The sequence below is a fragment of the Glycine max genome, chromosome 17 (genome assembly GCF_000004515.6).
Source record: "Glycine max cultivar Williams 82 chromosome 17, Glycine_max_v4.0, whole genome shotgun sequence".
NCBI lineage: Eukaryota > Viridiplantae > Streptophyta > Magnoliopsida > Fabales > Fabaceae > Glycine > Glycine max.
The window spans coordinates 36,103,974-36,123,250 of record NC_038253.2 but is presented as its reverse complement, the minus strand read 5'-3'; the positions used below and the strand labels follow the sequence as shown (position 1 = coordinate 36,123,250).

The 19,277-nt window shown below is 34.4% G+C and overlaps 1 protein-coding gene across 1 annotated transcript; it reads right to left on the bottom strand.

Moving 5' to 3' along the window:
• Positions 1-3,197: 3,197 nt before the first annotated feature.
• LOC102661662 (uncharacterized) lies at positions 3,198-4,050 on the bottom strand. The gene has a single exon (XM_014769449.3). The coding sequence runs from the start codon at positions 3,731-3,733 to the stop codon at positions 3,281-3,283; it is 453 nt and encodes a 150-aa protein (XP_014624935.1). The 5' UTR covers positions 3,734-4,050; the 3' UTR covers positions 3,198-3,280.
• Positions 4,051-19,277: the final 15,227 nt, after the last annotated feature.

Sequence of the window (19,277 nt, the reverse complement as noted above, 5' to 3'; positions counted from 1 at the left end):
TACTAACATCAATAATAGTAACAAACTTCTCTTCCAATATAGTAAGATCATGATCCAAAACACTAAGGTGAAATTGGACTTGCTCATTTCTGTCAGAGAAGTTAAGCCCATTAAAATTGGTACAGATGATGCATAAGAATCCAATGAATTCAAAACATGTATTACATAATAAAATTCACATAAGTGTTTTGAGATATAAAATACATGTCATACATATGATTCATTCAGATAATGGACAATGTATATTGATGTTCTCCTTTGGGTGATACACCAACATACAACATACAAACATAATGATGCTAATAAAATTTTAACATTATTTGGCAATTAAATATGCACCAATTAGTAGTATCTATTTCCTTTGGGCATATAAATAAAACTAATGATACACACAAATCGCCTACAATTATATTCATTAATTATAAGAACAACTAATCAACCTTTGGGCGATCCATAAATGCCTTATAACAATAAATTTCAATTACCCATAAACCAATAATCATATAATTGAGCATCCATTATTCTATGAGTAATCAAAATAATCATTAATTTTGAAATTAAATAACCTTACAAATTTGGCCACTTTGGTAACTAACAAATTCAACATACATTTAATTCCAACCAAGTATAATTGAAATAATCATTAATTTGGAATTAAATAATCTTACAAATTTGGCCACTTTGGTGACTAACAAATTCAACATACATTTAATTCCAACCAAATATGTATGGCCTGCACATACTTATTGCTATTAACAATTCATAGTCATTCTATTAATTTCATTCCAGGCCATAAAATAATATTTGCATTTATTTGTGTTTTTGCATTCAAACACGTTCAAGCAAATATGTAGCATATACATATATTTACTGCTACCAATAATTACAAAACATTCACATTAATTTAATTACAGAACATAAACTTTCAATCCTTTAATCACGTTCAACAATAATTTTTCGGGAAAAAAAAAAGATCAAGTGGGATTGGAAATAGCAAACATAAGGTTGCAAATAGCAATTTTCAAAATTTCATATTCTTCTTACAACAAACGTACCTGTGCACACAGCTTTTCAAAATTGAAATTGAATCTTTACGTTTAGGCACGCTTCCTTTCTTTCACCATTAGAAGTAAAAACTTTCTCCAAATTTAATATATAAATGTTGTGCAGCTTTCTCTCCCATAATCATAAGTTTTCAAATACTCTTTCTCCAAAAAATTGGTATTCAACAATAATAAAATATTGCCAATAAAATAATACATGCAGCAGAAAATAAAATTCCTAAATTTCATAATTAGGATTTATGCATAATTGAGAGAAATTAAATTATCCTTAAATTTCATAATTAGGGTTCATACATAATTGAAAGAAATTAAATTATCCATAAATTTCATAATTAGGGTTCATGTATAATTGAGAGAAATTAAATCATTCTTGGAGAATCATAAATTTCATAGCACATGCTCTGATACCACATGTAAAAATTCTTAAGGGGTTTCCTAGACCATGAATGATAGGAAACAACAGGATCTTGAAATCTATCGTTCTCATAAACAATCAATAAACAACAATAGATAATGATGTGTACCTTTCTCCATAGGAAGACTTGTACCTTTCTCTATATGAACTTCTCTCCAATGCACTTTGATTTCCTTGAAAGAGGAGAGAAATAAGATTTCACTTCTTTAGGCCTTTCTTTTCTGCCTCTCTCCGTTCGTGATGACTATGGGTGAAAGAGAACACTTTCTGGTCAGGAAGGGGACCTTATTTCACGTTAGTGGGTATTAACCCCCTTTTATAACCACTACTCCCATCAAGTAGCAGTTAGCTCTAGAAACTTCTCCTATTAAGCCCAATTACAATTTAGTCCTTAATCGTTAATTATTTACTTATTAGTCCCTACATAAGTCACATGCCTCTCACATGAGACATTAATTCTTACAGGCGGTGTCGTTGCTCGAATCGCTCCAAGAGGTGCTCGCGAAGGTGAGGGCCGAAGTCGTTGGAATCTGGTCGCCAGAATCAGGCAGTGGCACATGAGGTGGTGAGGTCATTGGAGTGAGGCTCGTGGTCCCATTGTTGGAGTTTGGTGAACAGAGAAACGGGGCTGGTATTGGAAGAAACGGCGCAAACAAAGAGAGCGATGAGGAATTTAGGGTTTTAATTTGCAAAACTAAGGAAGAGTGATTAAAATAAGGTTAGGACTGAGAGAGGCGCGCGGTTCGCATTCCCTTTCGCATTCTACGTCGGTTCTACAAGAACTCATCTTTAAAATTTTCCAATTATTTAGAAAAATGTCACCGCTTTACTTACGTCATCGGTTTTTATACAACAGTTGTAAAACCTGCGTCGTAGAATATCATTGTGGTAGTAAATATTCGTAAGACATCGAGGATGTGAGTGGTCAGGATAAGGTAAGCTTGTGAACTATCTTTGAATTCACTAAATGTATATAGAAATCTAGTTTACTTCCTAGTTTTATGTTCTTGTGAAAATCAAAAGCATATATTGTGACATGCATTTGACTATACATGTCATATTTTATGTCATATTTTAAGTGGTGCAGAAGACGAGGAATAAGAATGGAAGGGAGAAAGATGGTAACATTTTATGCTAATGATTCAAATTTAACGTGAGACTTAATATAAAATTTAAATTACTTTTAGAATCAAAATGATTATAAATGATAAAATTTAGGAACCAAAATATAAAAAAGTAATTCAATTCGATAACTAAATTTAGGTTGTGATGTCATAAGTCCTAAAAAATAAACAATAAAAAATCAACTTTCATTTTAGTCATGGATTGTCATGTATTCAAACAACATTTCACATAAATACGAACATTAACCATAAAGAAAGTATTTTATAGGCGAGACTAAATAAACAAGTGATATCTTTATCATGAAAAAAAGGTAGAGAATGATTTCCTTTTATGAATAAAAAAGAAAAGAAGGGTAAAAAATTAATCACGAAACAAACTAATTAGTAATTACAATAATCAGAACCAAGTTTGGTGATTGATTGAATCCAAAAGTCGAATCCCATCAATATTTATATTTAACTATATCATGTCTTGTATACAAGGGGGACACCATGAACCTTCACAAATATTCACCACAAACCCTTCTTCGCTTCTTTCTGTTCCACCGTTAAATTCGTTAGTTTTTGTCCAATCCCTGTGGGTCATCCGTCAAATCGAACCAACTAACTTTTTTTTATGGCAAGTATTAGTTTAATGGTTAAACACAACCAACTAATTAAACCGTCACTATATCAAATTAACCGTACCCAACAATCTCCTTGCCGCCGGTGGAGTAATCCACCGGCGAGGGCGAGGATGGCAGCCGCGAGCTGAAGTTCCTGAAGGGAAATTCTTGGGGGCTGTCGTCCTCGAAATTGAGCGCGTAGCTTGAAGGGTCGTAGCTGAAGTCAGCGGACTGCGACTGACGGTGGTGGAGGAGCTTGCGGCCCATCCTCGACTTCAGGCTCCGCCCCCTGACACGTGGATGCGGGTCACCGAAATTGGTGCTCGTCGGTGACATTATCTTGAACCACGAGGATGACGTGGACCCCTGTGGAGAAATCGGTGTTTTTGGTATGCGTAGTTTGTCGTAGAAGAACCCTCCTTCTCCTCGCTCCAATGGGTCGCTATGAACGGTTCCGGAGAAACAACATAGCGAAGATTTCAGTTTCTCCTTCAGGGATTTTTGCCGGTTAATCCCGTTTTGCATTATCACCCTTCACAACAGCAATGATGATGTCAAAAAGAATAATAATATATAATACAGTGAAATACCTCTCGAGAAATACAAGGCAGTTTTTGAGGTGGAGATGAATGAGAAAATGGGTTGTGGGTTTTTTTTTTTTCCTTTTTCTTTTTATGATTTTGAGGGTATGGGGATTGTGGGGTGTATATATAAGTTGGGGGTGGTGGGGTTAATGGAGGTTGAGGATGTGAAGTTGGGTGGAGTTTGAGATGATTTGAGTTGGGGAATGTCCGAAGAATCCGTGGGATGAACGCGGTTGCGATTTTTGTGTTAAAACCATGTTGTCGTTTTGGGTATATTTGATGTGGCTATTGTTGTTTTTATTATTCTGCCTTTTTTTCTTTTTTGGCTAGTCTGTAAATGGGGTGGTGTGGTTGCAATTTCTACCTCACAATTTTAACCTTTTCATGTAAATAAATAAATAAAAAAGATGGTGTGGTGTGTTAGTTAGTTAATTTATTGATTATTGGTTAATCTATGCAAGGGAAATGGGATTCCTATATGCTTGCGAGTTGTGAATGACTTGCTTCTTCATTTATTTTAAGGTTAAATAAATGTTAGCAACGTTTTTTGTTTGTTTTCCTAATAATATATACCCAATTCCTTGTCAAGAGCATTCTACCGTTCAAAGCAAAGCTCTTTTTATCTAAATGCTTTGTTGTCTCTGTCTGATTTTACTGTTCATTTAGTTTTATAGTTTGGCCTATCTCTCTCTTTCTTAATTATCTGTCATTTTTTTGGTTCTATTTTGGTGTTTTAATACTTCACACATAAATGGAATGTAACAAAATTATCCCTGACAAAGGAAATGACACGAGAGTATTACGTAAACCACCAGCTAGCAGTTTAATTATGTATTTATGACTTATGAGCCCGCCACGTGCCTGTGTATATTCAAACAGAGAGGAATAATCTAGATTAAAAACTAACACTAATCTGCTAGGCGCTAAAGATGGGCCATTTTTATCGCCAGCACCAAAACGATAGATAGTTAATTTATGCCAAATTATGGGTCTTTTTATTATTTGGGATATTTAAAAAAAATTACCAAATAATAATATTTTTTTAATTAATTTCATTTAGGGATAGGTCGTACAAGTATTTATGATTTTATAAAAAGAAATTATAAAATTTTACAATTTCATCATACAAAATCGTAGTTACTTTTACCACTTCTTCCACAAAAAGTTGTATAAAGATTTATAAGTTTTTGTTTATAAGATGATAACTAGACTTATCCCTAAATAGGAATAAATTCAAAAGGTGGCCCGGTAATTTCGAATAAAAAGAATAGCCCCAAATGTTTTTTAAAAAAACCTAAACTATGACTTTTCTTTAATTTGACCCTTTCTTCTATTGAATAACTGCGGACATTAACTACCTCAAGGTTAAACTCAAAAATATTTTTTTCTTCTAACTCACCAAAGTATGCTTTGTTTGGATAAAGAACGAATTGTAGAGAGAAAGAAATAAAAGAGAAGAAAAAATGATAAATTTTTAAGTTGTTTGAGACTAGTAGAAAAACAAAATAGAAGAAAAAGAAAAAAAAATGTGTTACTATATTTTTTTTTACTGCAGTGTTACTAACTTTTTATGTTCTAAAGACATATTTCTCCTAATAACATATTTACATAGGACCTGTTTGAATACATTATTATAAAAAATCTTATAGGTAAAGAACTTATTTAAAAAGTTCTTATCTGAAAAGTTATTTTTATATAAATTAATTTGATGTTTGGATGATAAATTTTTAAGTATTTATTTAAAATAATATGATGTTTGGATGAAATTGTAGAAGATCTTTTACATAATTAAAATTACTAAAAAGGATATTATATGCTTTGATATTATTAAAACTGATAATTAAATACTTAAACATTATTATATAATTATTGAATGTATTAAATAATTAAATATTATTAAAAATAATAAAAATTACCTTTTTCTTCTATTTTATTTATGAAAATATTTTAACTTTATCATTATATTTAAAATATTGTTATATATTTTTTAGAAATTTTGATTAAAAATAACTATTTTTATAAAAAATAAAATAAATGTATCTTATAAAAATATAATTATATGTCTTTTTACATAATTAATTTTCATATTTAAAATATAATTAATAAATTATTGTTTTAGTAATATTATCACTTAGATTCTAGTTTATAATTTAATTATTATCTATATAATTATAATTTATAACAAAATATAAAATATCATTAACCTGGTAATAATATGATCAATAATATCTTTTAATATAAAATTATTCAAATGTACCCATGCCATAAATGTAATTAATACATTTGCCTTTCTCTTGCTTTCTTGTTTGCCACTACACCTAGTTGCTCAAACCCCACTTGAAGAAAAGTTTTGTTTGTTTATAGTCATGAGAAACTGCTGCATAAGTCCAAAGGCTATTGCTTCTCTTGTTGAGTACTGTGGTAAAATAAAAACAAATGAGATAAGCTCTTGAACACACTAAAACACATTAGATGAAAAATCTCATTTATAAATTATTAGTAGCAGATTGCTGATTATGTTCTGGTATAGAAAAAAGGCTTTAGTTGACTCTAACTTGGATACACACCACTGGCCAGTTCTTTTATTTGGTTTATATGTTGGTTTTCCTGTTTTCATGTCCCCAAGTGGTGCAAATATTTGCAGCTTTGATTCTCGCAGTAATAGCAAAAATGTAGTTTATTATAAAAAGTGGAGCTGGCATATATTCACGCCATCCTCGCAACAAGATAAATTTGAAGTATACACTATGCATAAGTCAATGGCTACATTCATTGTACTCCACTATGTCTGTTCAACTATAAAATGCAGCTTTCATGCGGCTTACATGGAAATCTTAAATTGCAATATGTGCTTCTTCTTTCACCTAACTGGTTAGTAGTTAATTTGGTGCCTCTTGGACTAACCTATTCACAATTCTAATTGGATATGCGGCTTTCATACTACTGAAGTATTCTTAAAATGGTATTCAAAGGAAGCACATAATTGTATCAACAATGACATACCTCTTTTCTTTTAACAATTTTTCTTATTGTCTTATTCTCAAATACCTATCTGTTCCTGCTCCCTTATATATTTATGTTTCTGATCTTTGTATCATAAATATCACTCTTTTTTCAAGAGAAACTTCACAGCTAACAACGAGTATGAATCCACTCTGATCTTGCGAAAGCCTCTTGACCAGGCCAACTTCAACCACCCCAAATAAATAGCCTTCAGCTCAGCCGTGAGAACCAAGCAAACGCCCAAATTAGCACCAAAACCACAAATGAAGGCACCATTAGAGTCTCAGATCACCCCTCCACAAGCAGATTTATTCCCACCATCCGTAACAGCACCATCACATTTAAGAGCAATTTCCCCTTCACTAGGAAAATCCCATTTGATGTCTGTCACACTTGGAATGCACCAGCCGCCAGGTTAAAGGCACTGATAGACTTATAAATGGCAGCAGCTTCTTGATAAGCACGAACCCAATTACAAGCTTTGTGAATAATCTCCTGAGCTGTTCAATGATCATCATGAAAAATGACCCTATTACACCTGCACCATAAAATATAACAACCCTCCAAACAGCAAAGACCAATTTATATCATGAACTAGATGGGTCATAGAAAGATATTAACTTGCAGCCACATCTTCCAATCAGCAATGGAATAAAATTCATTGCCATCATTCCTTCAAATAAAAAATTGCCACTGCACACTAGCATAGTCACAATCTCGAAAAAGATGAAGGAGATTCTCTTCTTGGTTATCACAAGCAGGACATAAATTGTTGTTAGTCAAACTCAATCTCATCCGCCAAAAGTTTCCAAATAAAACATTTAGCCCTCTCTGGACCCTTCCAATTAGCAACAAGTTTGAATAAACTAGAATACATAAAAGGGATGTTATTACTAACCACCTCATACGCAGCTCGCAAAGCAAAGTTACCATCACTAGATGCTTCCAAGCCATGACATCTTTTTGATCATTTCGAACAGGAGGAGAGGTGGATATGATCTAATTTACAGACTGCTTAGATGCATAACTCTTAAACTATTCACCAACCAGTTTCCATTAATCCCTTCATAATCGGAGACCTTCTTCACCATCTAATTTTAATGCAGATTGAATCTAGTGAACTATTTATTGACGTGCTCACTTTTTGTCCCTTCATTTTTTAAAATTGTCTTTTTTTTTTTTTTTTTTTTGTATTTTGATCCCTACTTGGACCTGATACTGAACATTGCTCTATCTTTGTCAAGCAAGTGTTTGAGTTGCATAGACTGATAAAGGTAATTGCCAGACTAGATATTCTTCTTGACTGTTTGTTCTATTAAATATATGCACCTTAATTTCACTCATCATAATATGAGAAGTAACTAAATCATTTCTTGTAAGCAGGTGCAAAGATTAATAGCAGGCTCACCCCATGTATTGCTTGAAGATAACCTTTTACTTAACAAGCCACCACCAAAAACATCCACAACCAAGAAGTTTCAATCTGACTTTGCCAGCCAAAAACCATCATCAGTTGTTAAACTTGACAATAAATCTGTGAAGGTCAATACTGCTGAGAAGACTACAAACAGCGCAGTTGGGAAGATTCCCATTCCTTGTATCAGCAACATAACCAAAGGTCATGCTAATCAGCTGCCAAACTATGGCAATCATTTAGGAAACCATGCATTAGCCTCTGCAGATTCAAATTCAAATTCCAAACAGTCGCCAAGCTATGTCTACCCCCCACCTGGGAACCAGTGGCTAGTTCCTGTCATGTCCCCATTTGAAGGCCTAGTATACAAACCAATCATATGGCCATGCCCTCCAAATGCAGGCTTCATGGCACCCATAAATGGTTAGGAAAAGGTTGATGTGTTTTCCCTAAGTCTTCCTAGGAAAAAGTTAAATGTGATTCTACTTACATGACAGATTCTACTTGGATGGCTGATAAATAGTTCAGCACCTAATGTCTTCCTAGGTCCAAAAAATTAATGTGTTTTTCCTCACATAACAACTTAGAACAACTTTTTCCCCCCAAAGTCCAAAAAATAAGGAGTTATTTTGGTATGGCCACTGCATCAGCATTGCAAAAGGAACCATTACCCTCTGATTTATTGGTTGTGCTCCTCACAAGCCTCAAATTGTTCTGGCAAACAACACCTCAAATTGCCAGCATGGTGCATTTCATTTTTTACCCATTAGACCAATCTTTGATTATATTCTGTATATTTACATGAATCAATAGAAAGAGAACTATTCTTTTATAAATTTACAGATAACAAAACATGTCTTTATGCAATACCAAACGATGCAGATAAACATGCAGCAGACAATGTCCATTCGATTTGATGTCAGCTACTTCACCACAATACAATCTCTTCTTGAACACAGCACTATCCAATAAATTTCCATTTCATTAGGTTTTAAAAGAATCATCACTGTATCAACACATTCATTTCTTTGCATGTAAACTATCTTAATTGCAACATGTAACAGAGTAATAACCAACCTAATTATCAACTAAAATTTCAGATGCAAGCTTCTAAAAAACAGTCTGCAACTCCAATTTTGGCCGCAAAGTCAAGAATCACACATAAAAAACAAAAGAGTGGCGTGCACAAAAACTCTATTTTCGTTGAATAATACATATCTGAATTTTGGCTTTTCATCATTCATCACTAGCTACAATGGTTTTCTTCTCCCCATCCCAGTCAAGACCTGTGTCCTTTCCTATAAGCTTAGTCCAAAACAAAAAGGTTAGATTCATCATTTCATCTTTTTTAACGGGTCCTCCTCCCATGTAATTTTGGTCATTTGTGGAGAGATTTTTTTAATACGAGTTTCACTAAACTTGTACCGTTTCTCTCCCCTCCTCTGTCCTATACAACAAAAAAGTTCATTCTCTCTCACTTCTTTTTCATATATTTCTTTCTCCTCAAAATTACCTAAAAAACAATACGTTAGTTTATATATCTTGAGAAACAATAAAGAGATACAATAAAAATAAGGAATTTAGTTATAAAAAAAAAGAGAGGAATGTAATTAAGAAAGAAAGAAATGAAAAGTAGATATAAAAATGAAGGTGTAATAAAATTAAGGATGAATTACTCACATTCATTTTTACTTACACCATACGAATAAATAAAACAATTTAAATTTCCTTTTACTTACATCACATTCAATGTGTAATTTATTTGATGTGACTCATTAATGATCATACTTCTAGTCATTTCGGTTAGTTACCAGTGAAGTACGTGAACCGAATTTCATTACATCTACCGTTCTATTTAAGGACCAAATGACTAAGTTGCATATGTTTTAATGTTTCATAGTACGATAACTTCATATAAATTAAATATCCCAAATTATTGCGACAGATAAATGAAATTTGCAGGCATGATAGTTTCAAATTAGGTACGTAGGAAAAACTTATATGCAAATGTTTGGGACACTAGGATTATACAAGCATCAACATTAAAACGAGACTGTATAAGAGAGAATCAGCAAAATGGATTAGTTTTTTTTTTTTTTCAGAGGAACATCTCAACTCAATTCATTAACAATGACATGCTCAATAAAAGATGGTATGTAATCATAATCTTGGTGACTAGCATTAAATTGCGACGCTCTTGCTAAGCTGAGTAGAGAAATTAGCTTGTCGCTTAACTTCAAGTTCCAGCCTCCTGACCGGTCTTCAATGAGATTTGCAACACAGAAATGAGACTGCTTGTGACAAAGTGATTTTCTGATACCTAAGCCATGGATCATGCCACAAGTTAAACATTTTACACGCTACATTATGCTTTCTTTAACCATCACCTGTGATGTGAAGCGTGGATGTTACGCCATACAAAACTTGGATTATGACCTAGATTGGCCTCAACAAAACCCCCCTAGGGTAGTATTTGGCTTTGAAGACTCTAGACACCATAACATCTGGATTAAAAACAAGTTTTCACCCCTGCTCCTCCAACATGGCCAAATTCAAGCCATAAAAATGACGAAAACCAATTCCTCCGAACTCTTTTCTAACTGCCAACCTATCCCACTTCTGCCATTTAATTCCTCTTCCATTACCGTTGTTACTACCCCACCAAAAGGAGTTGATCATCCTTTGAATTTCATCTGAATGTTGGTATAAGGAATATGCTCATATAGTAGGCCAGAATGGCTTGTGCTACTGACTTGACTATGCAAAATGGATTAGTTAATTTGCAACTTTCTGTTACTGAGTTGGGGAAGTTAGTTATGAGAGGTACCTAACATAAATACATTGATTTATAATAAATTTACTAATTACCGATGAATATTGACTTCTTTTGAGTGAAATGAATCAATTCTTTAGATTCAGTATAGAGGTTCCTTCTGAATCAGATCCCAACTATCAAGTTCGGAAAAGATGCAAATAACGCAGCCAAAGTATCATGTTTCTTGAAGATGCCATTGATGTTTGGCAGGACATGAAGGAGTGCTTTTCTCAAGCAGAGATTCTATTAAAAAATTTTATTCCAATAATTAATGTGTGATAATATTATAAGACAATTATATTAATTATTTATCATTAGTGAGTCTTATTTCATGTGATCAAATTAAGTGAGTCTATTAGACAACTAAATCATATGATATAGACTAAAATCATCAGACATCAGTATTAATCCATTAGAAGATAATGAGAATCTTATTAGGTTAACACACTATAAGGTTATGGTGCCCACTATATGGAGCTTATAATTTATCTTCTCCCATTTGAAGAGTTGCGAAGGTCCTATTAAGGAATAAAAAAGTTCCAATTGAAAAAGAACCATAAAGTCAGCGGTTCAAATTTTACCGTATTTGTTTGATCAATTATCATAATCCAGGTATTCCTAAAACTCTTATTGATATCTAACATAATGTGTTTATGGTAATTATTGATATTTTATAAGGATCCCCTAAAATTCCAACAGATTCATGGTTTTAAAAAGCGTCCTCCAATTGCAATTACATCTGCGATGTCAAGATATCTTGAGTCATTGCAAGGCAATCGCAACTGGAATTGCAGCCACATCAGCTGCAATCACCCATAATATAAAGGTATTTTTGACTTCATTGTAATGTAACTCCATCCACAACCATGATTGTGACCGCAATTTAAAACTATGAGCAGATTTGATTTGTCAATAAGTTATTTACAAAGCTCAAGATTCTTTGGGAAGAATTGAAGCTTACAAGACAATGTCGAATTGCAATATATAGCTTGTTGCACTTGTCAGGCCATGGGAAATGTTCTCTTGTTTCACCATTAAGACTTGATTTGGTTTGAATCATTAGTTTTTTTTTTGTGAGATTTCAAAATCATGTTGTTAGATCCGCTAGTTCCCAGCCTGCCACCAATCAATTGTGTTTTCTCTATGGTTATTCAAATTGAAAGGCATAATGGATTCATTCAAACAGAGGAGATGCAATCAGTGGTGAATGCAGTAGAGGAAAATAAGTATGATGGAAGTGGAAGCAATTTCTAACCCTCAGTTTGTTAGAGGCGAAAGAGGATGAAAAATGAGTGAAATGAACAGAAAAAAAAATTCTGTAGAATCTATATTTTTACTTTCTTATTTTAATTCAAAACTTTCATCTCTTCTCACCTTCATCTTTCTCTTTTCCCAACTCCCAAGCAATGTATGTTCTATGGAAAAATGGGCCACATTGTCGATGTATGTTACAAAAAAAACATTGGTATCTACCTGTCATAAACCAAAGACCGGTTCATTTGCAAACAACATAATGGCATAATAGGATGAATCTACAAGCGTATGTTCTCCAAGCAATCATAGGAGTGTCATTTCCGGACTCACTAATGAAGAGTGTAACAGAAAAGGGAATGAGGCAAAGAGAATTCGTATGAAATTCCAGTACTCAATAATAGCAATGATTACATTATTTATAATCTATACAATGGGAATAGAATGACCTAGAACCTAGGAAGGAAATATGGAATCAAATCATATTCTCATTAATATAATATATATGGAAGAAAAATAAGGAAAGGAAAATAATATTGTGCTGTCAAATAATTTAAGCTAGGATTATATGTTTCCTTATTTAAGCTAAGATTATATGTTTCCTCTATTATGTAGCATTTAATTTAGGATTATATGTTTCCTTATTTAAGCCAAAATTATATGTTTCCTCTATTAGCCCCCCACAAGTTGGAGGTGCAAAAATGTTTTGTAACTGCAGCTTGGAAAGATTGGTGTTGAAGGATTGAGGAGGGAGAGCCTTTGTGAATATATCCGCAAGTTGATTTGAAGAAGGGACTGAGAGCAGTAACATGAGTCCAGCTTGGGACTTTTCACGGACTAGATGACAATCAATGTCCAAGTGTTTGGTGCGTTCATGAAAGACTGGATTGGCAGCAATGTGAAGAGCACTATGATTATCACAATAAAGTACAGGAGTCTTGGAAAGAGGAATTCGAAGATCTCTTAGAAGGTAAGAAAGCAATTGTAATTCACAAGTTGCAGAAGCAAGTGCTCGATATTCAGCCTCGGAAGAGGAATGTGATACTGTAGTTTGCTTCTTGGTTTTCCATGAAACAAGTGAATTGCCTATAAAGAAGCAATAACCTGTAATAGAGCGCCTAGAGTCAATACATGTTGCCCAATCAGCATCACTAAACCCAAGTAGATGAGGAGAGCAAGTCCTTGGAAAAAATAAACCTTGGCCTGGACACCCTGTGAGATATCGAAGAACGCGAACAGCTGCAGCATGATGGGCTTTTGTTGGTTTAGACATAAATTGACTTAGTTGTTGTGTAGCAAAGGCAATATCAGGGCGTGTGCTTGTCAAATAGACCAGTCTTCCAACTAGGCATCTATAAGATAGGGGATCATCAAGAAAACCAGAGGAATCATTATGGAGTCAAAGAGAACTGTCCATAGGAGTGGAGGACGGCTTACACCCAAGCATACCAGAATCTTTTAGTAAATCCAAACAATACTTACGTTGGCATAATGAAATTCCTTTATCAGAATGTGCAACTTCAAGCCCCAAAAAATATTTCAGTTTTCCCAAATCCTTAATGTGAAAATTAGTGTGAAGAGTACGCTTAATGTGTTCAATCTCAGCAAGGGAATTACCGGTCAGCACAATGTCATCAACATATACAATTAAAGCAGTAAATTCAGAATTATGAGCCTTGATAAATAGACTATGATCAGCATGGGCATGTGAATAACCACAAGTCAGCAATAGAGTAGATAATTTTTCATACCATTTTCTGCTAGATTGCTTTAATCCATAGAGTGATTTCTTCAATTTGCAACTTTGACTTGATGTGTAACCAAGCAAGCCAGGAGGGATCTCCATGTAAACATCCTTCCTGAGGTACCCGTGTAAGAAAGCATTGCTAACATCTAACTGATGGAGGTGCCATCGATTAATTGATGCCAGAGCAAGAACAACTCTAACAGTGGCCATCTTAACAACAGGGGAGAAGGTTTCAAAGTAATCTATGCCCTCAATTTGAGAGTATCCTTTGGCAACAAGACGAGCCTTGTAACGCTCAATACTGCCATCTGGTAGCCGTTTGATTTTATATACCCACTTGCACCCAATTGGTTGTACATGAGAAGGGGTTTGAACAATGTCCCAGGTTTGATTCAACTGCAGAGCCTTGATCTCACATTTCATGCATCACACCAACATTGATGTTTCACAACTTCATGAAAACTGGTGGGTTCGTGCTCAGATGACAGAGTCATAAGAAAATGGTGATGGGAAGGAGAGACATGAGTGTATGAGAGGAAACTCTGAATGGGATATGTGCATGTTGATGAGGATTGAACAGACTTGAGGGAAGGAATTTGAAACTAATAATCATAAAGGTAAGAAGGAGGATGAGTGTCACAGTTAGAGCGACATGGTATAGCATGGTTAGATGATGGTTCTTGGGTGTATTGATCAATGATGTTAGGGTTTGGTGTGTCAGTTTTATGAGGAGTTTAAGGATTTGGGAGAGGTGATGGTAGGCCATTGGGTTGAGAAATTGTTGGTTCAGTGTTTGTTGTGATAGGTGTGGATGGGGTAAATTGAGGTGGTGTATGTGAAATTGGGTCTATATGTGAATTTGGCTGGGTTTCGCTAGTAAAGAGGTTTTGGCTTATGTGGAATGGAAAAAAGGATTCATGAAAAACAACATTTCTAGAGATGAATATTTCTCTTGTCTTAATGTCTAAAATAACATATCCCTTGGTACCATTTTGAAAACCTAAGAATGCCCCTTTTCTTGAACGAGGTTGAAACTTGTGAGTTTGATTATGAGTTGATGCATAACATAAGCAACCAAAAAATTTGATCATAGAAAAATCTGGGTGAGTTTTGTATAAAAGTTCAAAGGGTGTTTTATAAGAAATAACAGGAGAGGGAACACGATTTATGAGAAAAATGGCATGTTTTATAGCATAGGACCAAAAATTTATTGGAATTTTAGATTGAAACATAAGGGCCCTAGCTACATTAAGGATATGTTGATGTTTGCGTTCCACTCTTCCATTTTGTTAAGGGGTATACACACAACTAGTTTGGTGAATTATACCCTTTGAAGAAAAAAACTCTTTAAGAAAAAATTCAGGACCATTATCGGATCGAATGCATTTAATTTTTGTTTCAAATTTATTTTCAATCAAATTAATAAAATTTTGAACATGTGTTTTCACTTCACTTTTTTATTTTAATAAAACCACCCAAGTATATCTACTAAAATCATCAAGTATAGTTAAGAAATATCTAAGTCCATGAATTGATGATTTAGAGAATGGTCCCCAAATATCCATATGAATCAACTCAAAAATTTTAGAGCTTCTACTCGAACTAAGAGAATAGGGCAATCATTTTTGTTTAGCTAAATGACGAATGTCACAAATTTCATTAGAATCTTTTGAAATAAAAGGGAATTGTTGATTTAAGACATTAAGACGATTACCAGATAAATGACCTAATCTAAAATGCCAAAGCTTAGAGTTATTGGTGTTGGTGGTGGTGATATTGTTGGTAGATGGGCTTCTATCCTTTCCAACTATCAAGTGAAAAAGGCCTTCCTTCAAGTCAGCCAAACCAATCGTCCTCAACGTGCTCATGTCCTGTATTGCACAAGAAATTTTAGAAAGATCATTAGAAAAAGTAATACGACATGGGAAAGTATATAATGACTTTGGGATAGACAAAAGATTGAAGCTAAAATCAGGAACAAAAAAAACATTATGGATAATGAAATCTGGAGTGAATTTTATGCTGCCTGAAATGTGGGATTGGACAGTGGATCCATTGGGTAAATGAATATTTACTGGTGCAATTGTAGAATATGTATAAAAACAATCTAAGGAACAAGTTATATGGTCTGTGGCTCCAGAGTCAATTATCCATGGTGTGGTGTGTGAACTAAGAGTGTTAAGTGTGTGTGTAGTGGGAATAGAAAAAACAAAATGACTACCAAAACCAGAATTGTGAATTTGATTTGGGCTAGAATGAGTGAGGTTGGCTCGCGTAAGAGTAGTCTCTGAGCTTGCACTACCAGGTCTAGAGGATTTGCTGAGAAGATTCATCAATTGTTGGTATTGGGCCATTGTGATGTGAAACCCATGATCCTGAGTTGAGCTTTCTTTCTTGCTTTCTCCTCCATGGGTTGGGGTTCCCACTTTAGCGTTGTTCACCGCACCTCCACCTGAAGAGGTTGTGCGGCCACCGGAGGTATATTTGTTGTTAGAGAGACGTGGGCGACCTGGATATTTCGGATGTCCAGGAGGGTACCCAAACTTAGAGTAGCAAACATCACTAGTGTGACCAAGTTTGTTGCAGTGGCTACATTTTGGCGGCATGGTGTTCGATTTCTGTAAGCAAGAATCAATGGTGTGACTGAGGCGGCCACAAAAGTCACATTTACGTGTTGATTTGGTCCCCCCCTTGTTGTGGGTTGCCTCGGCCTTTGCCAAAAACAGCATTAACGAATGAGTTTGTGTTCAGAGCTGAAGAAGCTGGGTTGGAATGTTGTTGTTCATGTTGGATGATCATGGAAAATACTCGATTGGCAGAAGGAAGAGGATCGAGCAAGAGGATTTGAGAACGCACCATGGCAAAACGCTCATCAAGGCCTTTAAGGAAACAAATGATAAAATCCTGTTGGTGGTAAGTCTTTGCAGAGCAAGAACAAGGAGGCAAAGGGCGATAGTTATCTAGTTCCTCCCACAAAGACTTAAGCGTAGAGTAGTAATCAGTTACAGAGAGAGGCTTGTTTAAGAGCATAGATTTCCTCCTGCAATTCGGCGACTCGAAGCAAATCACCTTGAGAGAAGCGTTCACGGAGGTCATTCCAAATATCAATAGCATGCTCAAAGAAAATAACACTTTGAGCAATGGAGGGAGAAAGCGAGTTAAGCAGCCATGATATGAGAAGCGTATTGCATCACTCCCACGAAGAATAAATCGAGTCTGTGGGCTGAGGAATTGGAATAGATCCATTGAGAAAACCCATTTTGTGCTTGGAGATAAGAGCCATTCGAAATGAACGGGACCAAGATTGGAAATTATTGGCAGTAAGTGGAGGAGTAACAATAACAGATGTGGGATTCTCACTGTGATGGATATAGAAAGGGTTGGCTGGGTTTTGACTAGGATCAGTGAAGGAAGGTGGTGGTGGTGGAGTAGAATCATCCTCACCAGATGAGCCAGAGGTAGCCATAGTGAGATGGCGACTAGAAGCTTAGAAGGCTCTTGATACCATAACAGAAAAGGGAATGAGGCAAAGAGAATTCATATGAAATTCCATTACTCAATAATAGCAATGATTACATTATTTATAATCTGTACAATGGGAATAGAATGACCTAGAACCTAGGAAGGAAATATGGAATCAAATCATATTCTCATAAATATAATATATATGGAAGAAAAATAAGGAAAGGAAAATAATATTGTGCTGTCAAATAATTTAAGCTAGGATTATATGTTTCCTTATTTAAGCTAAGATTATATGTTTCCTCTATTATGTAGCATTTAAGTTAGGATTATATGTTTCCTCTATTAGAGTGTAAAGAACTTCTCGAATTGCTACAAAAATTAAGAATTTGGGAAAATCAAGAATAACCCTCTGATCAAAGACATGTTGATTACCTCAAAATCACGGTGTCACTATGATTTTTCCAAAACAATTATATATTGCTTCACATTCACCTTGATTTCATAATTGATTTTATCTCACCTCACCGTTGCCCCAAACATGTTAGTGGTTAATGGAGTTTTTTCCAAGGAATTTTAGCCATTAGTTTCTACTAAATGTACAAAATTTACATTATCTTGTGCTAGGGGACATAATAGTGATAAATTAATCTTTGATTCAGATGCAACAGATCACATATGTGCTTCATTAATTTGGTTTTAATCCTATAAAAGGGTTAATTCTTTTTTTGTTAGAATGTCAATTGGTAGTGTTGCCAGGGCTGAGTATGTTGTTTAAGTTAAAATTACGGAGGATCTTGTGCTCTTGGATGTTATTCACTTGCCTCAGTTTACCTTTGGTTAATTGAGGAAGACTGGATCGAGTAAGTTAAGGAAGAGACTTTACTACTTGTAAGCTTCTTTTCAAGATTGTTGTACCGTTGGTAATGTTTGTTTCTATTTTTAATAAAGTTTCAAAGGATGCCCCTCAGGTTAATTTAGGCATGTATCACACGACAAGTTGAATATTCTATATAAAGATTTTCTTTCAATCAAAATAAATAAAGATGATGTTCATGATATCTGTCATTTGAAAAGACAAAAGAGAATTCCTTATACTATTAGTAACAACAGGCAGGGCATAATTGATAGTTGTGTGCCACATTCCACCCATTCCGTACACAACACAGGCATAAGTATTTATTGACCATAGTAGGTTTACATGGATGATAATGGTGAAAAAGGAAGTATGAAACTAATCTAAGATCCATAATTTAGTCACTTTGGTGGAAAACCAATTTGGTGCATTAGATAAAGTAATTTGAAGCGAGAATGGACCTGAACTCCTTATGCATATTGTAGAGTCTCCAACAAAATGGGAGAATGGAGCGAAAGGATAAGCACATATTGAATGTTTCTCATGCTTTGATGCTTCAATCCTTCCTTCCAAAATTTCTATGTAACTACTCAATTAGTCATGCAGTATACTTAATATATAGGGTACCAGTTAAGGAGCTACATGACAAGTTTCTTTTTTCAGGTTCTTTTTGGGAAATTACCTGATTTTACCTCTTTAAAGGTGTTTGGTTGCCTTTTTTATTTGTTCATTTTGGTTTAGAATAGGGGCAACTTTGATGGTAGAGATAAAAAATGTATTTTCCTCGATTTGAAACCTAGAGCAAAAAGTTTTCAAGCATCACATATCAATGCTCTTTTCTTATTACTCTTTAGGATGTATTTGGTTTAGAGATGAAAAATAAAATAGATGAAAATGGAAATAAATAATTTGAAAAAATAGAAATAAAATAAAAAGA

Excerpts from the sequence above, each read along its gene's own strand:
- LOC102661662 (XM_014769449.3), bottom strand. The coding sequence starts at position 3,733 with ATGCAAAACGGGATTAACCGGCAAAAATCCCTGAAGGAGAAACTGAAA.